Below are 27,464 nucleotides of genomic sequence, written 5' to 3'. Positions count from 1 at the left end.
GCACTGCTGAGAGAGCTCTGCTGGCACACTCCGCCTCTCTGATTTGTTCCTAGTACCTGTCCTTTAGGCCCCATCCACGTGTTTTCCCTTTGAGTGCTGAAATGGCCTTGGGAGTAAACCATCTTCATCAAGCAAAGCCGCACTCTTTGAAATAGGTTGGACTAGGAGAAGCGTTGGTCTGTTATTGCCTGGATTTTGCAGTTGGCAAGTCTGATGGATAGGGAATGTTGCTGCAGGGTGGTGGCCTTTGTCCCTTCAGAATAAGCGCTGGCCGCCAGAGTAAGTCCGTATTGTTTCCAGTCTCAGGGAAAGTATAGTGTACCCTTTCTGTCAGGGCAGCTTTTGCCTTCCCTTCCTCCTTGTCTTCAGGAGGGTGGCACGAGCTGCCTGGGTCCTGATGGCTTTGCCTCATGCTCTCTCTCCCAACCCACCTGTGCATATCCTGACTCCTACTTTACTCTCATGTTGGTATCCAACCTTTCCTTTAGGCCCTTCCTATGAGTTGGGCCCATATCCCTCTGGTACACCACTGAGCACCAATACCCAGAAATGTCTCTGAGATGTCCTTTGCCTTCTTATTTTGCCTACCAGCTTTTAGACTGAGAGGCGGTAACCTGTGGGGGTTTAATGCACAGACACTAGAGCAAGACTGCATAGTTTGATTCCTGTCTTTGCTTTGTGATCTCCCTCAAGTTCCTTAACCTCTCTGTTTTCCATTTCCTAATCTGAATTATGGGTATAATAGTACCTACCTTATAGATTTGTTATGAGGATTTGATAATAATAATAATACATAGTACTATATTTATAACAAGTACATTATATATTTTATTATACAAGTATACACTGTATTATTATTTTTAGTTATCTCCTAAAGTTGTTCATGAATGTAAACATTCAAGCAATCAAACCACGGACTTCTCTTTGCATATACTCTTCTGGTAGTCAAGTGAGTTTGATTTAGTTCTGTTTTAAATCGTAGTCTGTGTGAGAAAGCTAAGGATCATCCTTATTCTACATAGTGTTTCCTTTACCAAGAAATATGAGCTAAATTCATGCAGTTTGAATGTGATTCCAGGTGCATAAAACTGACCCTTTTCCTGATGACTGAATACATTCCATGTGCCAGCTCACGGCGAGGCACTTCTCTGTTCACTCTCCTGACAACCCAAGGAGACAGATGTTACCACCTGCCCTCCCAGGCTGGAGATCTTCCACCTCCTCCTGAAGCCCCTACACGTCCCCGGCTCCACCCGGCTCTTGTCCTCTGGTAGGGCTCAGATGCTGGAGGCCAGATGGGAGATTAGGGTCACCCAGGCCGTCTGCATCCCTTGACCAGAGGTACCCCTCTCCCCACCAAAGCAGCCCTTTTCCCATGGCTGTCTCTTTTCCCTTCCAGCTCCTGGTCCTGCCACTTGTCCCTCAGTACTAGGGATGCCTGCGCAGGTCCCAGGTGACTGTCCTCTCTTTGTGGTTTTCTTACCCCCATCACACCTTCTTAGGCAGTCCGTTTATTAAAACGCCTCAAATTATTCCAGATCCCAAGAATTCCAATTCTTCTGTCTGACAGAAGTGACACTTGGCCAGGGCTTCACAGCTGGTCGGTTGTACCAAGGGGTTTGAAACCTTTAAAATCTTCAAAAAGGATGCAGCAGCCTGTTTCCTTTGTGCCACACTGCCTCACAATTGCTAAGGAGTTTAGTGTACAAAACTTCAGATTTATATGTGAGGGATAAAATTGGCATTGCAATGTTTGGTAAGTATTCCATTTTCTTAGACTGGGAAATACAGCCCTAGGAAATATGACAGCTTGCACAAATTATATAATTTTTCTTATTTATTTGGCTTATCTTAAATTGAGCATTTTTCACTTGACCATACCGTTTCTGGGCACTCAGTTTTCCTGCATCTTTTTCTGTGAAACATGATGCAGGATGACACCTGTAATGCTAGCCATGGTGAAAGGCAACATATAATACTGAACACCAGAACTGGGTTCCTTCAACTTCTGGTTGTGGTAACTGTTCCGGATCCTAACTAGAGGCAAAGCAAGTGCTAGATTGGAATACTTACCAGTGATATGGTTGTGTTCCAGCTCTAAGGGCACCAGTTACACTGACTCTTGTGCTCATGTGTTATATACAACATCTACACAGAGTGGTCACAGTTTAGAATTTTGCAGTATGCCAAACATCAATATTGAATGGCAGGCAGTAGGCTAGGAATCACCCATGGGGTTGCTCATATCAGATCCTGAATAAACTAGCAGAGTAGGAGACATTTACTTTCTCCCACCCCTAAAACCTCTGGTGCCTAAATCTGCCCGCAGGAGCCAGTGTCTTCTAGGTGGCCCAGAGTGCCCACTCCCCAGCTCCCCTCCCCACCCCCACCCTCACCACGGGATCTTCCTTCAATATCTCCTGTACTTTATAAATATCCTTCTGTCTCCTAACACCTTCTGCTATATCAAAACTACTACCCCGCAGATCTGTTAGCTCGTCTGATTGAAATAATTCACTAGTCACCAAAATACATTTACATTTTAATAAGAAATATATATTTTTTTAATTAAAAAAGTTTTCAATTACAGTTGACATACAATATTATATTAGTTTCAGGTGTACAAAACAACATGGTGATTAGACATTTATATACCTCACAACGGGATCACCCCAATATTTCTATAACCCGTTTCACACTGTACATAGTTATTACAATATACAAATTTTAATTTGGATTCATTTGAGTTAGGTTGCTGGGGAAACTATAATATGTGTAGGAAAATCTTTTGCTCCTTTCTCTCTAATCATCCTGTACCTTTCTTGGTCACTGGTGTTGCATCAGGGCAGGGATATGTTATAGTAGGATGGACCTTGCAGTACGTTTCAGAAGAAGGCATAATGTCATTTGTGAAGGGCAAGAAGTGGGCTAAGATGATGCTCCTGAAACCCATGTCCTCCAGCTTCCCTTTCACCCCCTCCAACTGTCTGCTCACTGCTTATGTCATACTTTTGGACAACCCCCTAAAGGCTAATTAGGGCCTTCACTCATTCTCACCTTTACTTGCTTTCTTGTTTCAGGGGTGTGTGTGTATGTGTGTGTGTGTGTGTGTGTGTGTGTGTGTGTGTGTGTGTATGTGTGTATTTGGAGAAATAGAATTTGTGGGAGTTTGTCTTTGGTATGATTCTGAGTTTGTCTTATGGATATTATAAGGTGAACATTTAAGAGAGTATTATTCTGTAATCAGTTGTTTTTGAAAACATGTTACTTAAGTACTTTCACAAAATAAGTAGGCTAGATTTAAGGGTAAGTTCATATTATTTATTACTTAGCTGTTGTTCATTGAGAGATTTTGGAATGTTTGTTGTTATTTAAAATACCAACCAGTTTTATTTTATCACTGTAGGTTCGAAGTATCAATCTTTACACTATTGAATTAACACATGGGGAATTTAAATGGCAAGTTAAAAGGAAATTCAAGCACTTTCAAGAATTTCACAGAGAGCTCCTCACATACAAAGCCTTTATTCGAATCCCCCTTCCCACCAGAAGGTAACTGTTTCAGAATTAACTATAAAGTTCTCCCAGTGTCCAAGTTGGGTGGAAAGAGTATTTTATTCATATCACGGATTAACTAGTCCATTGTTGGTGGATGTTTTCTATTAAATTGGCTGTTCTAACAATAAGCCGTATCATGAAAGATATTATGAGAGTCATGGCTCAAAGAGTATTCTAATAATGTTTGCATTGTGTGTATGTGCGTGTTTTAGACACACATTTAGAAGACAGAATGTCAAAGAAGAGCCTCGAGAGATGCCAAGCTTGCCCCGTACCTCAGAAAACATGATCAGAGAAGAACACTTCTTTGGTAGAAGGGTAAGTCCTTCACTGTTCTGTTGTTCTGAACATAATTTTGTGGCGCTAGGGAAACATGGTGTCTACTGAGGGGTGCAGCTGCTCTCATCCACTGATCCATCACCAAGGCTGGTTTAGCTTCTCTGGAATGAGTTAGGCAGCCTCTTCTTCCCTGGCCATTCTGACCCTAAGGAGGATGCATTTTCCCAGGAGAGGAAGAGTGTGTGTTAGGAGTGATGTGATGAAGAAGCTGTCCTATCAGCAGGAACCTCGTTAGCGCCTCGTGAGTCAAGATTGATTTCATCTCGAGGGTTTGGAGGGTTTATATAAAATCATATATTTCCATACATTGGCTTCAGAATTTTCAGTAGCTTGTCCTAAATAGATGTAAAATCTCATTCCCCAACTATAGATGGAATAATTGGGCTCTGAGAAGAGTAGGACAGAGTTACAGACATGTACTACAGCAGGACAGAAATCTCAGGAGGAGGGGCACTGCCGCCCGCTCTGCTTCAGTGATGCCGTGCTACGTAGGACAGAAGATTGATTGTTTTTTTTAACTAGAAAATTGACAAGTAAATGTCCGTTCTAGTTTGTCATATTTTGCAACTTTTATGTTCCAAGAGGGATGCTTGAGTTCTCCTTTGTAGTTGCCATCTTTTAAAAAATCTTTTTAGGGATCTGAAATATAAATTTTCCAAGATACCTAGACAAATAAAATTATAGTTTTGGGTGACTGTGTGTATGTATATAAGTACAGTGGAAAATGATAAACTGTGGCTTTAACAATTAGTGCCTCAGCATGTGTCATAGTCAACATAGTTGACATTTCCACCCCCTCCCATTTTAACATATTTGAAATCAGGGGACAAATTACTAGAAAGTTTCTTTTTTATTTAACCTCCCTATTTTTATCCCTTAAAATCTGTTAAAAATTTGCAGTATATCTTCCAGTAAATTCAGTGTTAGCATTGAGGAAATTAAGATTTTTTTGTAAAATTAAATGCTTTAAAACCTCCTTTGGGGAAGTCTTGTTCTAGTTACTATAGAAAATGAGAAGAATATATAGCTGGGACGTTGTCCACTTTATAAAAGACCTAAGGATGTGAAAAGTTAAATAACAAGAAGAGATTTAAATAATGGTTCAAGGGAACTATGGAAATAATTCCTTAATGCTATTCAGTATTACTTGTCCAAGGATAATATTAATAAATCACTGAGTAACTTAGAGAAGTTAAGATGGAGCAATGATCACATTATTATCACTAACAGCTTACATTTTTCTGTAAGTGTGATAATATCTCTTATCTAAATTATTTGCGTTACAGAAACAACTGGAAGATTACTTGACAAAGTTACTGAAAATGCCCATGTACAAAAACTATCATGCAACAGTAAGTACTATTTAGTTATTTAAATTTTGAAGTAATTTATAAAATCATAAATCGTCAGCTAAATTTTGGGTAATTTTATTAGCACAAGTGCTTGTGTCTACTTCGGCATTATTCCTTGCGTTAAAATAAATAAAATGAATACAAAAATTATTTGACAGCAAGGATCTAGGTGATGGTATTTTAAAACTATCAAGTATAACTTAATATGTCTATAACAATAGATTTAAATGAACTTGAAATCCTGCCATAGGCTAGATTATCTAGAAATCAACTTCCTTTTCTCTTTAGGCTTCCAGAATAATGTCCCAAAGCATTTCTAACCCCGAAGAGAAAACACTAAGTAGGAAGTGATGAAAACAGTTGAGCAGAGTTGGATATCCAAAGATTATACAGAGCGTACTGCAGTGCCACCTGACAGGCTTGTGATGCTTATAAAAGGCCTGTCTTTTCATGTGAAATTGAGAAACATGGGAAAAGCTAGGGAGAGAAGAAACTCTTGGGAAATATGAGGTGGTGGGGCTTAGAAGCAGCTGGGAGGCACAGAGCAGCAAGCTGCAGGGAGCTGGCTTTGCAGAGAGTGTCAGAAAACAGTGAGCTCTGCTCCCTTTGAAGCCCTTGAAGGTGTGGTGTTTTGAAAGGGTTAGCCTTCAGTTATCTACAGATCCAGGTAACTGAGAATGCACTGGATTGTTTTGTGTCTGTGTTTGTGTGAACTGTATTGCTGTGGGTTGAAGGTAGGTATATGGTGTCTGCAGAACTTAAGAGTAGGTGCAGTTATGATGTGGTCTCTAGTTTAGAGAATGGTATCATATATACAGTAAACGGAGGGAAGCCCTCTGTGTATTTTGGAGAGGAAATAGAAGTGCCATGACTCTTTGGAGTATTTTGGTGACTCACGGCCTTCTTGCCAGCATATTATTTGCAGGCTGGGGCATGCACCCAGCTGGACCCCTCTACACACAAATGCCCCGGGGCTGACCATGGCCTACCTTCTGTAGCAGCTTGCCCTGTGATGTTCCATGGACTTGAGGAAGCTTCTATGGTTTCATAGTCCTGGAGAAGTTTTTCCCAGGGGAAACAGATATTTGGGTCTAAGCAGGGGATCTCAAGAGAAGGATGATGGGTAGGATTTCTTCCCTTCTAGGACTCAGGAGCATGCAACTTTGAAAGAAAGAAGCAAATAAGGATATTACTGCTCTTGTTACTAAAAATGCTTCCTGCTGTGTTCTCTGAAATCAGATATGCTGTTTTCTTTAGTAGGGAATTATTTAAATCTCTACTAGGACCACTATACAATAATTTTCCATTTGTTTTATTTTTCTGCCTGCTCGTGACTTTACTTTTGCTATTTCTTTTGGCTCTAGAACAGTACTTGCTGAGTTCAGTCTTCTCTTTCTGCGTACATTATCACATTTTACATTCTAATGTTGATTAAAGAATGTTTACATTTTTTAAATGTTTATTTTAATTTCTTTTCCAATCATAAAAGTCTTTCCAAAGTTGACTCATATTGTATTTAGAAATTCCAGAATGTCTTCTAAACATTTCCTTTGAAAGGGAAAACCTGATAACAATTGACTGAATAAACAAACAAACAAACAAAATATATGTATATATAATATATATAATATATATAATACATAATAGTATATATTATATATTTATATATTATAATTATATATATTATAATTATAACGTGTAATATATATTATATATTATATGTTATATGTTATATGTTATATATATATATATATATATATATATATATATATATATATATAATTATATATATCATCATTTTTGATGGCTGCTTAAATAAATCCCCGCCACAGCGGAACTCTCCAAACTGATTCAAGTGTAGGATACAGTTTGATCTATATTAATTCTCTAACATCATTTTCCTTTCATACTAAATGTAATCTGGCCTAGAAACTAGATTTATAGGCCTCTGCCTCATATTTATGAAATTAGGTTGGCTATGTGTCTCTTTTGATAATTGTGAAAAGTATTAAAACTCCTGTCGGCAAAAAGCATATTAAAAGTTATTTTTATCTAATCACGTATAATTAATTTATATTTTGATAAGGGTTAAACTTATTGTAAAGTAATTTGGTTCCTTAGGCCAATAGGCTCATGGCTTATAGGTCAAGGGATAACAGAGGATCATGTCCCTAATTTCAATAAAATATCAATGAAATTATATAGGGACAGCTCTTTCTTCCTTCCTTTATATGGTCATTGGTTAGAGTAGGAATTGCCTTTTTCTCCAGGAGTATGAAAGCTTCCTTTGTTTTTATTCCTTTTTTCCTCTTTGAGGTTCTGAAAAACAAAGTATCCTAGTGTTTTAGTGGATTTAAATCAGGTAGTTCCCTCAGAGATTATTGGTAATTCATTCTGTTTTCTTGATTCATTTGTCAAATGGGGATAAATGTATTTGACCTCTTCTCAAGGAATAAATATGTTTTTTTTTTTAAAAAAGAAATATTTAATCAATTGTATAATGACATGTAAAATCTCAAATAGGATTCCTTTTATGTTTTGAATGGTACCGATGTTGGCTATACTATAAACCCACTAGCTGGGCACTTTAGTAACTGGAAAATGCTTATCTTCCAGGGAATTAAAAGGAGGACTCATTAGAAACAATAAGTGTACTTTGTCCCAGACTAAAAATTAAAATCTAGAAATGGAACAAAATGCGTAATTTCCAAGAAAAGGGCCCCACGCTGATAGGATAATATCGCCAACTTAAAGTCAATCATCTGACTCCTGTAACTCAGATTCCTTATCTTCAAGATGGTGATTAGCTTGAAATCACCGTCTTGGAGGTAAGTAATCTGAGTATAACATTCCACAGACCTGTAACACTGCGTTCAACTCTCCCTTGCTTTATAAAATGAATAAATTTAGCTTGAGGGGAAGAGTGGGTAAAGATTAATAAAGATGAACATGGTGTTTCCTTTTCAGAGCAAAGCTGTACTGATTTAAACAGCAGCATCTATAAATTAAGGGAAATGTCATTCTCATGATTGACTAGGACTTGGTCCAGCCTCTCAGTTTCCTCCACAGATTAGCTGTCTTCTGTTTTCTCTGGAGCTGTGTTGTTTTACCTGGAAGGCAGCCTTTCCTGGAGTGGTTGAACCCACCTCTTACCCTTTCTACGAGGGCACTGCCCAACCCCACCCTCTTGTCTTCTTGCTTCTGAGACTTTCCCACTTGGCTACTTGCTTGAATTTTTACTACCTCAAGAATAAAGGGGCCCTTTGAACAATGCCCTTCTATTCTGATGCAAAGATGGGAGAAGTGGTGTGTATGCGATTGCCAAGTAATTTCCAGGACTTGTTGTTACCTCTAGGGTTTTTTGCTTGTCCCTTGGAGTAGGAACCCTTTGCTTCCCTGTTTCCTTAACATATAATTGTACTTTTCACAAGTTCCTTGGGGCATCGGGGGGTGGGGGAAGGGTTCTCATTAGTACATTATTCAAGAGATTAATAAACCCTATGGAATATTGTCAGTCTAAAGTAATCACTAAATTCTTTTTTTTGTAAATTACAGTTTATTGAGGTGACAATTGTTAGTAAAGTTACATAGATTTCAGGTGGACAATTCTGTAATACATCATGTATATCTCACATTGTGTGTTTACCACCCAGAGTCAGTTCTCTTTCCATCACCACATATTAGACCCCATTTACCCTCTTCTATAGCCTGCTCCTCCCATACCCCCAGGGAACCCCTAAACTATTGTCTGTGTCTATGAGTTTTGTTCTTTCATTTGTTTGTCTTGTTCTTGTTTTGTTGTTTCAGTTTTATATACTGCATATCAGTGAAATCATACGGTTCTCTACTTTTTCTGTCTGACTTATTTCGTTTGGCATTATAATCCCAAGATCTGCAAAGAAGGGATGCCTTTTATTTCTTTGTCTTGCCTGATTGCTCTGGCAAGGACTTCCAAAACTATGTTGAAAACAGAGGTGAAAGGTGACAGCCCTGACGTGTTCCTGAATGTAGAGCAAAGGGCTTCAGTTTTTCACTGTTAATTATGAGATTAGCTGAGGCTTTGTCATATATGGCCTTTATTATGTTAAGGCATTTTCCTTTTATACCTATTTTATTAAGTGTTTTAATCATAAATGGATGTTGTATCTTGTCAAATGCTTTTTCTGCATCAATTGATGTAATCATATGATTTTTGTCCTTTATTTTGTTTATGTGATATATCACATTGATGGATTTGTGTATGTTGAACCGTCCTTGTGCCCCTGGGATGAACCCCACTTAGTCGTGATGAATAATCTTTTTAATGCATTGTTGCATTCGATTTGCTATACTTTTGTTTAGGATTTTTGCATCTGTATTCATCAGAGATATTGGTCTGTAGGTTTCTTTTTTTGTGTTATCCTTACCAGGTTTTGGTATCAGGGTAATGTTGGCCTCGTAAAATGAGGTAGGGAATATTGTCTCTTCTTCAATTTTTTGAAACAGTTTGAGTAGAACAGGTATTAGATCCTCTTTGAAGGTTTGGTAGAATTCACTAGTGAAGCCATCTGGTCCCGGACTTTTGCTTTTGGGAAAGTTTCGGATGACTGATTCAATTTACTTACTGGTGATCGGTCCATTTAGATTTTCCAATTCTTCATGATTCAGCCTAGGAAGGCTATATGTTTCTAAGAACTTGTCCATTTCTTCTAGGTTATTGAATTTGGTGGCATATAGTCCTTCATAGTATTCTTGGATGATCCTTTGTATTTCTGTGGCATCCATGATAAATTCCCCTTTTTCAGTTCTGATTTTGTTTATTAGTGTCTTTTCTCTTTTTCTCTTAGTGAGTCTAGCCAAGGGTTTGTCAATTTTATTAATCTTTTCAAAGAATCAGCTCTTTGTCACATTAATTTTTCCTATTGTTTTTTTTGTTCTCTATTTCATTTAGTTCTGCTCTGATTTTTATTATTTCCTTTCTTCTGCTGACCTTGGGTTTGATTTGTTCTTCTTTTTCTAGTTCTTTAAGGTGTAACATGAGGTAATTTATTTGGGATTTTTCTTGTTTCTTGAGATAGGCCTGTATTGATATAAATTTCCCTCTTAAAACTGCTTTCACTGCATCCCAAAAATTTTGGTAGGATGTATTTTCATTCTCATTTGTTTCTATGTATCTTTTGACCTCTCCTCTTATTTCTTCTTTGACCCAGTCGTTCTTTAAACGTATGTTGTTTAATCTCCACATATTTGTGTTTTTTTCCTGCTTTCTTTTTGCAGTCGATATCCAATTCCAAAGCCTTGTAATCAGAGAATATGCTTGGTATGATTTCAATCTCCTTAAATTTGCTTAGGCTAGTTTTATGTCCCAATATATGGTCTATTCTTGAGAATGTTCCATGTACACTAGAAAAAAAATGTATAGTCTGATGTTTTAGGATGAAGTGCTCTATAAATGTCAATTATGTCCATTTCATCTAATGTGTCATTTAGGGCTGCTATTTCTTTATTTATTTTCTGTTTAGATGATCTATCCATAGTTGTCAATGATGTATTTAGGTCCCTTACTATAATTGTGTTTTATTCAATTTCTCCCTTTAGTTCTGTTAGTAGTTGCTTGGTATATTTTGGTGCTCCCTAATTGGGGGCATAAATATTGATGACTGTTATGTCTTCTTGTTGTATAGTCCCCTTTATCATTATGAAATGTCCATCTTTGTCTCTTGTTACCTTTTTTTATCCTGAACTCTGTTTCATCTGATATCAGTATGGCTATGCCTGATTTTCTCTGAATACCGTTTGCTTGGAGTGTCAATTTCCACCCTTTCACTTTGAGTCTATGTTTGTTCTTGTAGCTGAGGTGTATCTCTTGGAGGCAGCATATAATTGGGCTTAGTTTTTTTATCCAGTCTGCTACTCGATGCCTTTTTATTGGTAAGTTCAGTCCATTTACATTTAGGGTGATTATTGATATGTGAGGATTTCCTATTATTCTATCTTTGGTTTTCTGGTTAGACTGTGTCTCCATTGTTTCTTTGCCTTTTTGTTGTTGTCTATTATTTCTGTCTGGTGATATTCTATGATTTCTCCTTCTATTTCTTCTTTTATTATGTTATATATTTCAGTTCTGGATTTTTTTTTTTTTTTTTTTGAGTCATTACAATTAAGTTTACGTAAAAGAAAGTTTCATATTTAGAGTATACCATTTTCCTCAGCATGCTTACTTTCTCCATTCCCATATTCAGGTTCAGGCCTTTTATATTTTGGTTGTCACATATTATCCCTATTCTGGTCGAATAGTCTCCTTTAGTATTTCTTGTAATGCAGGTCATGTGTTAGAAAATTCCCTCAGCTTCTGTATGTCTGGAAAGGTCCTTATTCCTCCTCCATATCTAAAGGGTATCTTTGCTGGATATATTAGTCTTGGCTCATAATTTCTGTCTTTCAATGGTTTGAATATTTGATTCCACTCCCTCCTGGCTTGTAGAGTTTCTGCTGGAAAATCTGATGATAATCTAATGGGCTTTCCTTTGTAGGTTACCGTCTTCTTTTCTTTCGCTGCCTTGAGGATTCTTTTTTGTCGTTAATTTTTGACAGCTTGAATACAATGTGCCTTGGAGAAGGCCTATTGGGGCTGAGGTAATTATGTGTTTTATTTGCTTCTTAGATTCGAGGATCCATTTCTTTCCACAAGATTAGGAAGTTCTCATCGACAATTTGCTTGAATATACTCTCTGTTCCCTTCTCTCTTTCTTCTCCTTCTGATATGCTCATTATTCTTATATTGTTCTTTCTGATGAAATCAGACAGTTCTTGTAGTTCTTTCCTTTCTTTTAAGTCTCAAGTCTCTTTCTTCTTCCATCCATGTCATTTCCAGATTTTTATCTTCGATGTCACTGATTCTTTCCTCCATCTGGTCAACTCTACTACCTAAGCTGGCTATTTCATTCTTCATTTCTTTTACTGAGTTTTCAATCTCCAGAAATTCTATTTGGTTCCTTTTTCAAATTTCAATCTCTTTGGTAAAATGTTCATTTTGTTCTTTGATTGTGTTTCTGAGTTCATTAAACTGCCTGTCTGTGTTTTCTTGCATCTCATCGAGTTTCTTAAGAACTGCAATCTGGAATTCTCTGTCATTTAAGTCACATATTTCCATGTGTTTAAGTTCATTTTCTGGAGACCTTTCATTTTCTTCTTGAGCTGTCTTGTTACCTTAGTTATTCATGGCAATTGATGATTTATTATTTCTCTTCTTAGACATCTGCAGGAGTGGGTTCTGCAACAGGGTGATAGACAGAGGTCTTCCTTTTGTTTTCTAGTAGGTATTGGTAGAATGTTTTATTCTCTCTCTGACTGCAACCTTTTATTCTCTCTCACACTGTAGTGTTATATTTTCTCTGCACTGTGGGCGGATTCCCTGGAAGATGCGCTTCTCCTCTGTGAACAGTTCTCCTGTGTCATAAGGTGCCACCTCCATGGAGGGATGTGAAGAGCTTCTGAGGTTTCAAAGCTCTTCCTGCCCCAGATTCAGAGCCCATGTGTTTCAGCAGCTCTGTGTACTCCTGCAGGGATCCGCCCAGATAGGTGGGGACAGGGGCTGGGTGGGTTGTGAAAAGTGGCCCAGAGCAATGGCTGTGACCACCACCACAGCCAGTCCTGCTTCCACAGCTCCCTCCCCTTTGCCAGAACTAGTTGGGGTGCGAGTCCATGCCTGTGGACCACAGTTCTCAGAACTGCAAATATTCTGTTCTTTTGATCTGACACTGCTACTGTTCTGCTTCTAGCACTGAGCAGGTGGGGGTAGGGTGAGCTCTGGGAGGGTAGGAAGGGAGCAGCTAGTCTCAGTGCCTAATACTTCCATTCTCTGCTAGGCAGTGAGGGCTTAAACTGCCATTTTCAGCCTTCTTCCCTCAGTCTTTGCTCCGAGGTCTCTGCCGTGAGCATTGGATTCACCCGTGTTATATGCTGTCCCCTCAGCCCTGTGGGCCATAAGCGGAGCCCTAGCAGTCCGAGTTCTTCCCTCTCCTGCAGCTGCAGTAGTTCCGGGAAGCAGCGAGCTCGGCGCACTGAGCTAGGTCTGCGTCCTGCGCCCACGTGGCTCCCTCTCTGCACTTCTCCCTTCCCTCCTCCCTGCCCATGCAATTTGCCCACCTTTAGATGATTTCAGTAGTGAGGCTCTTAGTCTTGTCTGTCTGCTGTGCAGTGAGTACTTTGTGGAGTTATAGTTGTTCAATTTGTTGTAAATTCCAGGGAAGATTGCAAGGGTCTCACCTCACGCCACCATTTTTATGACATAATCATTAAATTCTTATTCCTGAAAATCACCTGCCCAAAATGGAGAATGGAATTCTTAATACTAAAGATACACTGAAATATTTGGACAGCAGAATCTTGTTTAATTTCAAATTTTATTATTTAGGTTTGCTTCTAAACTGACCTTGCCACATTTACTTTCAATCTAATATGGATATTTCAGTATTAGAATATTTATTGCCAGAGATTTTTCTTTTTCTCTATAATAGGGATAGTTCTTTCTTGAAATCTCTCTTTAGTCAAACTTTACTAAACTGGTAGGGTAATTTAAAATTTTATGTTAATGTACAACTTTAAAATTTCTGGTGCAGCCGTTATGGAAGGCAGTGTGGAGGTTCCTCAAAGAATTACGAATAGAATTGCCGTATGACCCAGCAATCCCTCTCCTGGGTATCTACCCAAAAAATCTGAAAACATTTAGAGATAAAGACATGTGTGCTCCAATGTTCATTGCAGCTTTGTTTACGGTGGCCAAGACATGGAAACAACCAAAATGTCCTTCGATAGATGAATGGATAAAGAAGTTGTGGTACATATACACAATGGAATACTATTCGGCAGTGAGAAAAGATGATATAGGAACATTTGTGACAACATGGATGGATCTTGAGAGAGTAATGCTGAGCGAAACAAGTCAGACAGAAAAAGCAGAGAACCATGTGATTTCACTGATATGTGGTATATAAACCAAAAACAACAAAAGAACAAGACAAACAAATGAGAAACAGAAACTCATAGACACGGACAATAGTTTAGTGGTTGCCAGAGGGTAAGGGGGGTGGGGGGGGAGGTGAGGGTAAGGGGGATCGAATATATGGTGATGGAAGAACTGACTCTGGGTGATGAACACACAATGGGATTTATAGATGATGTACTACAGAATTGTACACCTGAAATCTATGTAATTTTACTAACAATTGTCACCCCAATAAATTTAATTAAAAAAACAAAAACAAAAAAAAACAAAATTTCTGCATTGCTAATGTATACTTAATTTAGATGAAATTCTTTATGCTTTGTTATGAAATTTTGTTATGATGTTCTCAAGTTACAATTTCTAAATTGTTGTAAAGGATATTTGTTGTCAACTATTTGATGATAAGAGCTATTTGAATAAGAAAATATCCAGGTATTAGATAAGTGGTTTCTTTGATATTAGCTTATCATTTCCTAGTCTTCCATTCAACGGTTCTGTGACTTTGCATAAATTGGTCACACCTCTGTGGTAGTTTCTTCCAGTGTAAACTAGGATTGACATTTTCTCTCTGCTCCCTAGAGATAAAATGAGAGCTGTGGCTTAGGATTTTAAAAGATTTTGTATTCTGTGGCTCAAAGTCTGCAGTGTCACTTCTAATATGTGTGCCTACATTTTCCCATTAAAAAGCATTTCCACAAATCAGATTTACAAGATGCATATTACTGAATTACCATATTTTATATAAGAAATGAAATGTAAAGACCTTGAGTTTTAAAATCTTTATAAAAAATTCAATGTGAAAATATATTTGGTTTGGGGTGTTTAAGTCTTTTTAAATTTTAAATACTTCCTCAAATAACCCAAAGAAAAGAAATGCAAGCATTTAATTGGACTTCACAAGGATTGACAGCACTGAGAGATTTGTAATTTTTTCTTGCAAGGTTAACATTAGGTATTTCCAGTCATATAGAAAAAGCTTCAAGGAATACTGTTGTTTCATTTTATAAATCTCATTTACAAGCTTAGGTCCAATACTATTTCCTTTGAGATATCCTATCAGCTAGGAAGTGGTCCTGTCTCTCTAACTACTCTCCCATGTAACTGTTATGGTTCTTCCCACAGAACTTTGTTGATGTGGAGTGTTTTCCATGTCTGGTTTCCTCTCTGCTTCCTGATGCCAGGAGCATATACGTTCTATCTTTGATTTTTCTAGTAAGGTTGTTATTGACATGGTCTAAAACCATAGGCAGATCTGGACTTACAGTGGCTGCTTTCGAAGAAAATTCTGTAAATTGGGAGGAAAATAATATCTAACTATAGATGTTTCAAGGAGTACAGGAGGTAAAACTGCGTATGCTAAGAATTACTTTAGGTTTGTCATTGGTTTTCCCCTTTGTGCCTCCATGTTTTCATCTCGCGCTCATCTAAATAGAATAAAGTCGCTCAATTTGAGGAAGATAAATGTTGAATGACTTTTTAGTTTTGCAGCTTAGTTTTGAGAATACTGACTGGTCTGGCCTGATTCTGAATCTACCCCTTGCTAATTTTGTGATCTTGGACAATTTACTTAACTTTTCTAAACCAGAGACTGGGAACCAATGGCTCACAGACCAAATCTAGCCCACTGCCTATTTTTGTATGGTCTGTGAGATGAGAATAGTTTTTCCATTTTTAAATATTGAAAAAAATCAAAAGAAGAATAATATTTCAAGACATAAAAATTACATTCAATTCATATTTTAGTATGCATAAAAAAGTTTTAATAGATTATAACCAAGCCTATTCATTTATGTATTATCTATGGCTGCTTTCTTGCTTCAGTAGTTTATCTGTTTCACAAAGCCTAAAATACTTACTGTCTCTTTGCAGAGAAAATATTTACTGTCTCTTTGCAGAGAAAGTTTGCCCTACCCCTGCTCTAAACCTTGGTTTCTTCTTCTCTATAGTGTGAAAAACAGCACCTATTTCTGAGAGGTTTGAAACAATGCATGAAAAATGCTTAGTACGGGGTCATCAGATACTAAACATTCAGTAAATGTTAGCTATTGATGTTGTTACAATATTTATAGTTTCTAATCTTCTCATAATTTATACAGTAATGCTGGACCAAAAATTCTCTTTATACTCACTAAGAATATAATTTTTATATTTTACTTACATGTAATTTAATTTAATTTTAATTTAATATGTTTGTATTAGAATATTCTGCTACACCTGATGTTCAAAGCCTTCCCCACTCTCCCCTCAGCCTACTTTGCCGTTTAATTTTCTGTTACTCTCCTTCATCTGACTCACTCTAGTCCAACTATACATCCAATGACCTTTCCTGTTCTGTGTCTCCTTCATCTCCCATTGCCACATACCAAGTCTAGTCTGTCTTCCAAACCTGGCAACCACATCACTTTCTTCACATAATCTTTTATTATTTGTATGTACATCAAGCCACACAATTCCCTTTCCCCAACAACAAAAACAAACACCATTGCAATTGGGGAGTAAATTGTTTCTCCACGATCTTCTGCGTTTTGTCTGTCCATCTTAGAGCACACATCACTTTCTCAGTTGTGTTTTAATGATATACTTCTAATCTCTACTCTTTCGGGGCAATACCATTGTTATTGATTTGTATAGTCTATAGGATACCCCAGATGTGTTTGCACATAGCAATGCCTAATTAAGTGATTTTTTTGAATGCATGAATTTCTCTTTTTTTTCTGACTTTTTAAAGTATGGATTTTTGGCTTCTTTTCAGACAGAATTCCTTGCTATAAGCCAGCTGTCTTTCATCCATGATTTGGGACCAAAGGGCATGTAAGTTCCAGTGTTGGATCTTTAAAGAGAAGTGTGAAAATTAATACGCATTTACATTTGATTTACCGTCATGCCATGATGATGGAAATCACCTGGTTTTACTGCTAGCTTCTTTTCTCCCCAACAGAGTCAGAGTAACTGAGGGGATCTGTTTATACAAAACAAAGTATCTTGCTACATTAAACAATGGTAGCAACTGTTCCACTCTCTTTCTTATGTGCTTACAGAACCGGTTTCCTCTAACCCTACAGTTGGAATGTTTAATACAGGTAGTAAATATGATGTTCGGGAACATGCATTAAAAATCAAACATATTATATTGTATATTTGAAAGTTGCTAAGAGAGTAGATCCTAAAAGTTCTCATCACAAGAAAACAAAATTGTAACTGTGTCACAATGGATGTTAACTAGACTTATTATGGTTATTGTTTCGCTTTATATACAAATATCAAATCAATATGTTGTATACATGAAACTAATATAATGACATATAATTATATGTCATTATATTTCAATTAAAAAAATCAAACATGCAGGATCCCTTCTAATCACTTATAAAAGTTAGCTGTTTATCACTCATTTTCCTAACTAAAAGTAATAACTGTAAAATGTATGTTATGCAACATGATTGAAATATACTTAGTGATTATTTTCCTTCAAAATATGACAGCCTGATATTATAAAGAGCTTAACATTTTTAGTAAAGATCATTGTTAGTAGTTGTTTTAAAATACTTCTTTTGTTTAGCCATTATTATTGTTATTTCTTTTCACATCTTTCAAAATCAAGATCTTTCCCTTTCCAAAGCTAGTAGCTTTGCTTTACTTTCTTTGACATGGCTTGGTCCTAGAATTGTAGGTGAAGGGATACAGAAATGGTTTGGGATCCTGGGGGAGCCCTCCTGTGGTCTCATGGTCTCAAGAGCAGCTGAACCATCTCCATGCAGGCATTGTATTGGGTCTTTTTTAGGCTGTTTTCAGTGACGAGGGAATGCTCTGCATTTGTAACCAGAAGCCAGGATGCATAAGGTCCTGCAGTATGCATAATAGAATTTTGCTGCCCCCATTGCCAACAGGGCATTGATCAGAGTGCTTCAAAGAATCGCTGCTAGAGTATTAAGCTGCTACAGTACTCAGCCTAGCAAATATGGTACTGGGCTGTTTGAGGGTAAAGAAGGAAACAGTAGGAAGGAAAGTCATGTGAGAATGAAACAGTTTATTTAGTCTCAAGTTAGAAGGCTGTATCAGGTAAGAGTGAGTTGCAGATTGAAAATGATGGGTTAATTTGATGTCTCTTTCAGAGAAGGCATGATAATGAAAAGATCTGGGGGACACAGGATACCAGGCTTGAATTGCTGTGGTCAGGGAAGAGCCTGCTACCGGTGGTCAAAAAGGTAGGACTTAGGAGTTTTGTGTTTTTGTTTAATAAACTGGATATTCGGGGAGTTTTTACATGCTAATTTTAAATTAAATTAAGAATCAATGCTATGTTCTTTGAAGGTCATAGCAGAGAAAATCTTAAATTATTTTAAGTTCCAAGTTTCAGCATCCATTTAAACAGTCTTCTCACACTTGGACTTGTATGCAGAGTATGCAAATTGTATTAGATACATGAAAACCCAGTGGGCCATGGGACTCAAAAATGGGTCAGCCAAGGAACATGTATAATACAAATGGCCAATAAGTACAAGTAAATGTGCTTGGAATCACTAGTCATTAGGGAAATATAAATCAAAACCACAGTGAGATAGAACTTCACACCCACTTGATGGTTAATAGTAAAAAAGATAGACAGTAACAAGTGTTGACAAGGATGTAGAAAAATTGGAACCCTTATACGTTGCTGGTGGAAATATAAAATGGTACAGCCACTTTGAAAAACAGTGTGATGGCTCCTCAAAATGTTAAACAGAGAGTTACCGTAAGCCCCAGCAATTCCACTCCTATGTGTTTACCAAGCGAATTGAAAAAATATGCCTATAGCAAAACTTAGTTATGAGTGTTCATAGCAGCATTATTCAGAACAGCCAAAAAGTGAAAACAACCCAAATGTCCATCAACTGACGAGTGGCTAAACGAAAGGTAGTGTGTCCACACAGTGGAATATTATTCAGCTATAAAAAGGAATGAAGAAAACTGGTAATGGGTAGTGGTTTTCTTTCTGGGTTGATGAAAATATCTGGAATTAGGTGGCCATGATGGTTGCACAATTTTCTGAGTATATTAAAAACCATTGAATGGAACACTTTTAAAAGGTAAATATTATTGTATGTGAATATATCTAAATAACAGTTTGAAACTTTTAGTGAAAAGAAAAGAATGAACTACTGATACATGCTGTTTCATGAATGAATCTTGAAAATGTTGCAATAAGAATTTACTGGGATTTTGAAAAATATTAAGAAATGTTATTTTAACCTTGAAAAATATATATGAGCTCATGTATAAATATGACAGTGAGCTATGTGTATATTGAAAATATATCAACTTAAAACTTTAAACATGTTTAAGATAGACTACCACCAAAAAAAATGCCATTAAGTTGGGCTCTTATTTTCCTGGGTTTTGGAAGGATAGAAGAAATCAGAAGGAAAAGATGAAAAGATTAAACTAGAGAAAATTAAAAATGTCCGTGTTATAAAAAACAATTTTACTAAAATAAAAAGGGAAATAATATACTATAAAATATTTGCTTTCAGATAAACTTCTGGAACTTATATAAATGTCCCCATAAACCTGGGGTATAAATAACATCATAGGAAATTCAGAGACTCCCACTTGAGGTGTCTTCCCACCCTGTCCCACCCGCATTGTACACGAGTGGGGGAATACTCAGAGCAAATGGCAAGCCAGGAGAGGAATGGAGTGCACTCAGCCTGCCCTTCCAGTGCTTTCTGCTCCCACCATGCCTTTCCGGGAGGCTGGTCTTGCCCACCCACTGGGGCCCTGGTGCATATTCCTCCCGTGAGCTCCTCCCCCAGCCTCATCTTTCCCTAAGGTCGCTGCTGCACGCCAACCGCAAGGTTTTGGACTGCAAACACCTGCGAGTCTTTGACTAAAGACTTGCTCTGGGCGGCCTTTGTGCAGAGCAGGCCGAAAGTGTTCTAACCCCCAGGAGCAGCCGTCAGACAAGAGCTGGCAGGAGTCCAGCCTCCTCACCCCTTGGGTGGGACGATCCTGCCGCAAGTTCTACACTGTCTCCTGGAGCTCCCTGGCAGATTTGCAGCCCCACTGCCCACAATACGGCGCATCAAAACACATTCTTCATGGCTCCCTTCCTGCTTTCCCTAATAAGCCCCTTTAGAAACTACTTTCACTTACATCCGTGTCTCAGAATAGACTTCTGGGGCAAACCAACCTAAGACATCTACTCAAGAAATGGAAGCCTTGGTCTGGTCCAGTCAGTCATTTATTGAGTGTCTAATGCTTGCCACATTGTGTATTCGCTGCTGGGAAATCAGTGTGAACCAGACCAAGTCCCTGTCCTCACGGAACTCTACGAGACGGGAATGGAGGCAGTGGTAAAGCTGATGAGTAGTGTAAATGATACCAATGCAGGTGGTGACAGAGTTTTGAAGGACAAGAGGGCAGTAAGGTAGTGAGGGCCTTGAGGACAGGAGGGGGTGGCTTTAGCTCCAGGAGTCAAGCTGCTGACATGCGAGTGATAACCTCTATGAGAGGGGACAGCCAGAAAAGATAGGGGAAGACCTTGTTATACAAAAGAAATACACCTCCCTCCCTTTCAACTTTGGATTAAATCAGGCTTCAACCAGGATAATCTAAAAATACGTGATCTTCCCTGTAATAAAATGTGTAATCATTGGAAATTACATAAATCTTTCCTTGAAGATTGAAGTCTTGGTACCATTTTAATTATTATTTCCTGAGTCACATTTGTGGGATATAAAATATCAGTACCAAATAAAAATGACAAGATATAGCCGATGAAATTAGAAAGTTTCCCAAAGGAGAAGACTATTGGTGTCTAAATGGGAGTTACTTTTTAATGGTGACACTTGTTCATAACTCTCTTTTTTATTTTTGTATAAAATAAGAAACATTGTAATCACTTTCTTATTTATTTTATGTTGGCAAATAGAGATAAGGCAAATGGGCCATCAAACTTTCAATCAAGTCTCATAATGACTTTGTCTCAGGGACAAGTGAAAGGAGGAAGAAAAAGGCAAACACACCGAACATTTCTTCCCACAATTTTAAACATCTGCTGAAACAATGCATCTATCGAGTAATTTCTCTGCACCTGATAGTGGACTAGATGATAACTTTCCTATCTCAAGTAATGTCTTCAGAGAAAGAGATCTATAGATTTCAAGAAATAAAGTTAGCGTTTACTGAACTATGAGCTAGCCCAAGAATTAAAGTTTTTAGATGGTGACAGTATCTAAATTTCATTTACTCTGGGACCCATTCGTGCAGCTATTATTGAGGTGAGAGGGTTGCTTTGCCTGAAGACTTGCTCTGGGCCACTGGATGGTTATTCCAGCCCTGGGTAGATACCAGCGAACATGTTCTCGTGGTTCTTACTTCCTAGTGGAGGAGACAGACAATGAACAAGCAGTCAAATAAATAATGCCAGACAGTCCTGTGAAAAAGGTAAACATCGGGGGTTGGGGGTGGGTGGTGGGATGGGCACGGCTTTTTTAGGTGGAGTAGTCAGGGAGTAGCTGTCTCATTTCCATTGCTGAACAAGACGGTTTCCAGCCTATTCAGAGCCTGTGTGCAAATTAGAGGCCACCTTGGGGCCTCTAATTTAAGCAGAGGATTGATTGATAGGAAGGGACCATTTATGGGAAGATCTGGAAGAAACTTTCTAGGCAGAGGAGTAGCGAATGTTGAAGCCCAGAGTACATCAAGCTGGGCAATGAGCAGCAGCCAGACCCGGGTGGAGGGAGAGAACAGGAGGAGACGAGGCTGAGACGGTAATGGCAGGCCCCTCTGCATTTTGATGCCACGGCAGGGCTTGGTTTAGAACAAGAACAGTCCTAAGAGCTTAGACTTACTGGTGCCAGGCACTGTTCTACACAACGTACATGAATCATCTCAGTGAATGTGCACGAGCACACAGACGGTGGGCATTGCTGTTACTCTCATTTTATGGATTTAGACTTCAGGCCCAGTTGCCCAAGTTCACACAATCAGACCGGGGCAGAGCTGGGGTTAGAGTGTAGGGAGGCTGACGGGAACGCAGGTGCCTAATCCCCGTGCAGCCAGTGCTGACGCGCGCAAAATGCTACTTAATAGATCCCTTTCTTGACGCATATCCTCTCATTAAAGAAAAAAAACCAAAAAAAAACCATCTGTTGACAAAAGAGAGAAAGGGAAGAAATCAGAGCAGTGTTAATGACAGGGATAATTAAGAAGCACTTTAAATAAAGGCCAGGCGTCAGTTTACCTTAATAGCTAATCACTATGAAAAAGAACGTCTCATCATTGTCAAAACAGAAACCATTGTCTTTTGTTCAACCTTGAAATCCAGCTGTGACTACTAAACAGTTCCATATTTCTGGGCTGCCACATCTTGGAGGAGCAAGAGAGGAACCATTCACATAGCTACCACATGAAGGGCACTCCCTAGAGTTGAGCAGTGCCCTGCCCTGCAACACACCCAGCCGTCTCATTTCCATTGCTGAACAAGACTGTTCATAACCTATTCAGAGCCTGTGTGCAAATTAGGGCAAAATGCCCGTTCCTGCAGGGTAATGCTGCCCACACCAGTGCCCTCTACCAGCAGGCATCCATGTGCAGGGCACATCTGCACGGTGGTACCTGGTGGCCTATTCTTGAGGACATGTTTCGCAGCCCTTGGCCCTGGTAGTTCGGCTACGAACCTGTGCTCTCAGGAGCATTTCTGAGATTTGTTTTGTAATGGTGACAATGGGAGCTCTTGTACCTGGATATGGGTCATTCCACTGTCATCCCACACTGTTGTCTCTGGTGTGGTGCTCTGGCAGGAATCAGCTCTGATGTCACCCAGGTATCCTTGACTTGCAGACAGGCAAGTTCACAAGTCTGGTATGTTTGACTTTCTTCTCAGCTGGGACTGCCAGCTGTGGTTTTCAAAGCCTGTGGCTCTTTCCCAGTCAGCAGCATCGCCAACCAGTGCTCTGGGCCTGTGCCACACTCTCTGCTCTCCAGCTTGCATCAAAGTCAAGCTGAGAAAAGGGACAACAGCTAAAGCAGGAATGTTAACAGATACGCGATCTATCTGCTCTCTTTTATCTTGAACCGAGTTTTGTTAATAGGCAGGTGTATGTCTGGACTCGTCACTCAGCCGTGGCCGTGAGAATCACTGAGTTCCTGTTTGATATCACGGCCTCGGCATTTACATTGAGCAATGTTGTGATCATTCTTATAAAACGTATAATTTTTGCATTTGCTGAAAATTATCGAGAATTATATCCATTTGTTTAGTTGCCTTATGTTAGGTCCCAAATAAGAAACTTCCTTAGGAATTTAATTTTAGGGGAGGAGATCTCTTTAATTCTTCAATTTATTCATTTGATAAGAAAAACCAGAGGCTCAGACCCACATTGGTGTGCCATCACCATAATTGTATTAGCACTGTGGTTAGGGATTTGATTTCTGTGATCTTGATTTTTTCCTTTTTTATACCATACCACATGCATGTCTTCTACTGTAAGTTACCCTAAGTCCATCCCATCCCCTTTTATTGGGAAGGAGATAGCCTATATTTAAAAAACAAAACAAAAATGAAACTGTATGGAAATCAGTGTAGATTTGTCTATATTAAATCCAAATTATGAAGCCACTAAACCATCATGTGAGTAGCAATTTCAGTACATATTTATTATGTATTTCTTTTCAGCGCGGAGTTCCCATGTTACATTTACAATATTACTTCATTTGTGCTCTGGCGTCCTGGCCTCACCTATTCCATAATGTGCTTTACTTTGCCTCATATGTGATATGCTATGCCCACTATTACTTTATTCAGTTCCTGACTGAGTCTTTTGATCACTACACAACTGCAGCTAAATATGAATATAGGGTGTTATGTGCAGCAAGACAAAGTTGCCATTGGTTGTCACTTTGTATGAATCCTGTCTTCTCCCTCTTCCTCTTTCCACTGTCAGTGTCCTGCTTGTCATCTACACCCTTCTTACTCAAAGTGTGGTCCTAGTGTGGGCATTGCCTCCGAGCTTATTAAAAATGCAGCGTCCCAGGCCCTGCCACAGACCTACTGAATTCCAGTCTGCATCTTGGGCAGGACCTCAGGTGATGCATAGTCTCAGGAAAGCATGAACAGAGCTGTTCTGTATCACTGCCGTCGCTTGCTACCCTGCCACACTACACCCCCCTTTCTCCTTTACACCTTTGTTTCTGAAACATAGTTCCAGTGATGTTATTGTCCTAGTGCCTTGGCAGGACATAAGGATTCCCTTATTTAATAAGAACACAGATTGTCAGGCCTTTCTCATGGATCTTTGGTGGGGTCTGGAAATCTATTATTGTTGACAAGCATCTAAAGAGATTCTAATGATCGGGCGAGTTTGGGAAACACTGGTTCCATGATGTAAAATCAGCCTCGTCAGCATGGCTTTGTGTCCTTGGCCCGTGTTCCCTTCCTGTTCTGCCTGAGACCCTGGCCTCACCAACGCAAGCAGCATTTCCATACCTCAAAGCCTTTGCTAACTCTTGCCTCCATGTGGGATGTTACCTTGACCACCTGACTTTGGGCCCTCTGTGATGGGGTCCCTCCTGGCCTTGCTCAGACACCATCGCTTCAGGAGAATGCCACTAGCTCATTTTCTTAGAACTGAGGGCTTCTTTCTCCTCGCACCCATTGATGTTCACTTTTCTCATCTAGTACCTACCCCGTTCAGCCTAGAATTATCATTGTTTGTGCCCTACTAGCTCAGTAAGATCCTTTGAGAACATGTGTGAGAACATATCTTTGAGCTGTTTCTACCTCTACCCTAACTCCTAGCTTATCCCTGTACTTTTCCATTATGAAGCTCTTAAATACATATTGAATTGAATGGAAATATACTTTGGGGAGATTGTGTCTCATTGAGCATCATTTATTAATGGTCCCTAAAACTACAAATCATTTGAAATGAACAACAGACTATATGGAGTGTTGGATGCTTGCTAGATTTTTTTAAAGGGGGATTTTACTAAGAAGCTTATTGCCTCTTCTGTGATAGTTTATTTTAGCAAATACTAACCCATTCCATTGTTCCAACAGTGGGGGCTCCTGCTGTACATCCCGTGAGTGGCACCTGCCGGTATTGGGGGCATTCTTCCAGGCTTTGCCATTTGCGTTTAAAAAGCTAATGAACTGTTAGGAATTGCTTGGTGCCAGTACTTCTTAGAAAAATGTAATAGGTTTTGGATTGATTTTTGTTTCACAGTGATTTAAAAAAATAAATAAATCCCCTATGTAAAAGATAAAATTTTGTCTACCACCTGCTAGTAGATTTGTCATATAATTTGTTCTTTTTGTTTCAGTAATTCAATGCAACTTGAAAAATATTTATTGTCTTCTCACAGGTGGTTGATAGTAAAAGATTCCTTTTTACTGTATATGAAACCAGACAGTGGTGCTATTGCCTTTGTCCTGCTGGTGGATAAAGAGTTCAGAATTAAGGTGGGGAGGAAGGAGACAGAGACGAAATATGGACTCCGAATTGATAACCTTTCAAGGTAGAAATTTCAAATATTTTTAAAAGTAAATATTTTTGGTCAAAAGATATTTTTACTAAAATCTCTTCAAAACAAAGTTTTTCTTCCAACCTTAAATGAAGAAGGAGGTGAAATAATTTAAATGTTTGAAAATTTTTATTTAGAACTTATCCGCAATCAAAAGTAATGAAACTACTTTTTCCTTGTAATAAAATTTTAAGGATAGACTATCCTATGTGCAACAGTCAGAATCAACTCTTCTGTGTGTTGATATATGCCTGTTTTAACAAAATTGACTACTTAATACCATTTGGTCAAACAGATAAATTAAGGAGTGATAGCTCATATTTTTAAACATAAAATTTTACTTTATGAATTGATTATTCTTTAATTAACAAAACACTTAAAAAGTGATCTGATTTAGAAAAATTCTGTTTACAGACATATACCTTGAAAGGATACTCAAGGGTACATTTACTGTAGATTTTATTAGTGAGTATGTGTGTGTGTTGATATATATGTTTTTTCTCTGGAAGATTGTTATATATGTGTTTTTCTACATACATTTGTCTCTGTAAAGTTCAGCCTCATATATATAAATATATATATATTTCCATATATATATATATATATATATATATATTTCCATATATATATATATATATATATATATATATATATATATATATATATACATTTCTCTGTTTACTCACATTGATATATATATATATACACACACACATATATGTACATATATATGTACATACACACACACAACTAATATACACTTGCATAGGTGTGAGTGGGTGTGTAAAAAGATTTGGAACTTATCTCCTCTGACAACGGAAGGTTCAGGATTGGTTATTGGAAATGCAAAGATGCTGCCATTAAACTTTCCTCCTGGTATGCATTTTTGCTTTGTGGAGGGCCACAGAAATCAGGCCACAGTTCTCACTGTTCCCTAACAGATCCCTGGACCTGTGTTTGGGATCAGGAGGCTGGAATATGCCATTTTGCTTGGCTTTGGTGGACTCAGAACAGGGAAGGGATTACTCTGCTAAAGCACAATCAGAATGCTGTTCCCAGAAGCCAAGGGAATGGACACCAGACAGTATAAAGGGAAATGACCTCTACGGGAGCCAACAACTCGCTAACACCAAGACATAGGACCTCACCTTATACCTCTCTCATTACCCTCCTCACAGCGTAGCACAGCCGCAGTACCTGTACAAAAGGTACTTACTTTTGTAAGTACCTTTACACATGTTTTCATGAGTAAATAAGTAACCTGAAAATTTATTTTTGCGACATTGGCTATATTTTAAAATCCTGCCAAAAATTTTTAGAAGTCTGCCTGTATGATGTAAGTAAGGTGCTCTTTGCTTAAAAATTTTCGACTGTGTCTGTCATACCAAAACAAACAGGACATGTTTCGTTCTTAAATTTGTTTAAAGAGAGAGAACACAGATTGACCATTCTCTTCCACATTTTTGCTTTTCTTTGAAGGACACTTATTTTAAAATGCAACAGCTATAGACATGCTCGATGGTGGGCAGGGGCTATAGAAGAATTCATCCATAAACATGGAACCAACTTTCTCAAGGATCATCGATTTGGGTCATATGCTGCTATCCAAGAGAACACTTTAGCTAAATGGTAAGATCTTTGTGCTCTAAGACTGTCAAGGTAGTCATAGCATCTAATATTACAGTGCTCTAAATTCACCTGGAATCAGTTTTCAAAGCTGTGAA

General features: G+C 38.3%; 1 protein-coding gene across 5 annotated transcripts in view; it reads left to right on the top strand.

Moving 5' to 3' along the window:
• The window catches only part of PLD1 (phospholipase D1), a 181,779-nt gene that overhangs the window by 67,551 nt on the left and 86,764 nt on the right, over positions 1-27,464 (top strand). For 3 of the 5 annotated variants that reach the window (XM_019735181.3, XM_019735154.3, XM_019735145.3), the window contains exons 4-10: positions 3,407-3,552; positions 3,771-3,876; positions 5,184-5,249; positions 16,988-17,046; positions 18,348-18,440; positions 25,582-25,734; positions 27,220-27,369. In XM_019735181.3, coding sequence (XP_019590740.3) covers positions 3,407-3,552; positions 3,771-3,876; positions 5,184-5,249; positions 16,988-17,046; positions 18,348-18,440; positions 25,582-25,734; positions 27,220-27,369 — 773 coding nt within the window. The remainder of the gene's footprint in view (positions 1-3,406; positions 3,553-3,770; positions 3,877-5,183; positions 5,250-16,987; positions 17,047-18,347; positions 18,441-25,581; positions 25,735-27,219; positions 27,370-27,464) is intronic. The other 2 variants (XM_019735163.3, XM_074327921.2) reach the window with 1 other exon arrangement.

Source organism: Rhinolophus sinicus, chromosome 17 (genome assembly GCF_057876585.1).
Source record: "Rhinolophus sinicus isolate RSI-liver-muscle chromosome 17, RSI-T2T, whole genome shotgun sequence".
NCBI classification, from domain to species: Eukaryota; Metazoa; Chordata; class Mammalia; order Chiroptera; family Rhinolophidae; genus Rhinolophus; species Rhinolophus sinicus.
Note: the sequence above shows the minus strand (reverse complement) of the source record. Positions and strands in the feature narration are given on the sequence as shown.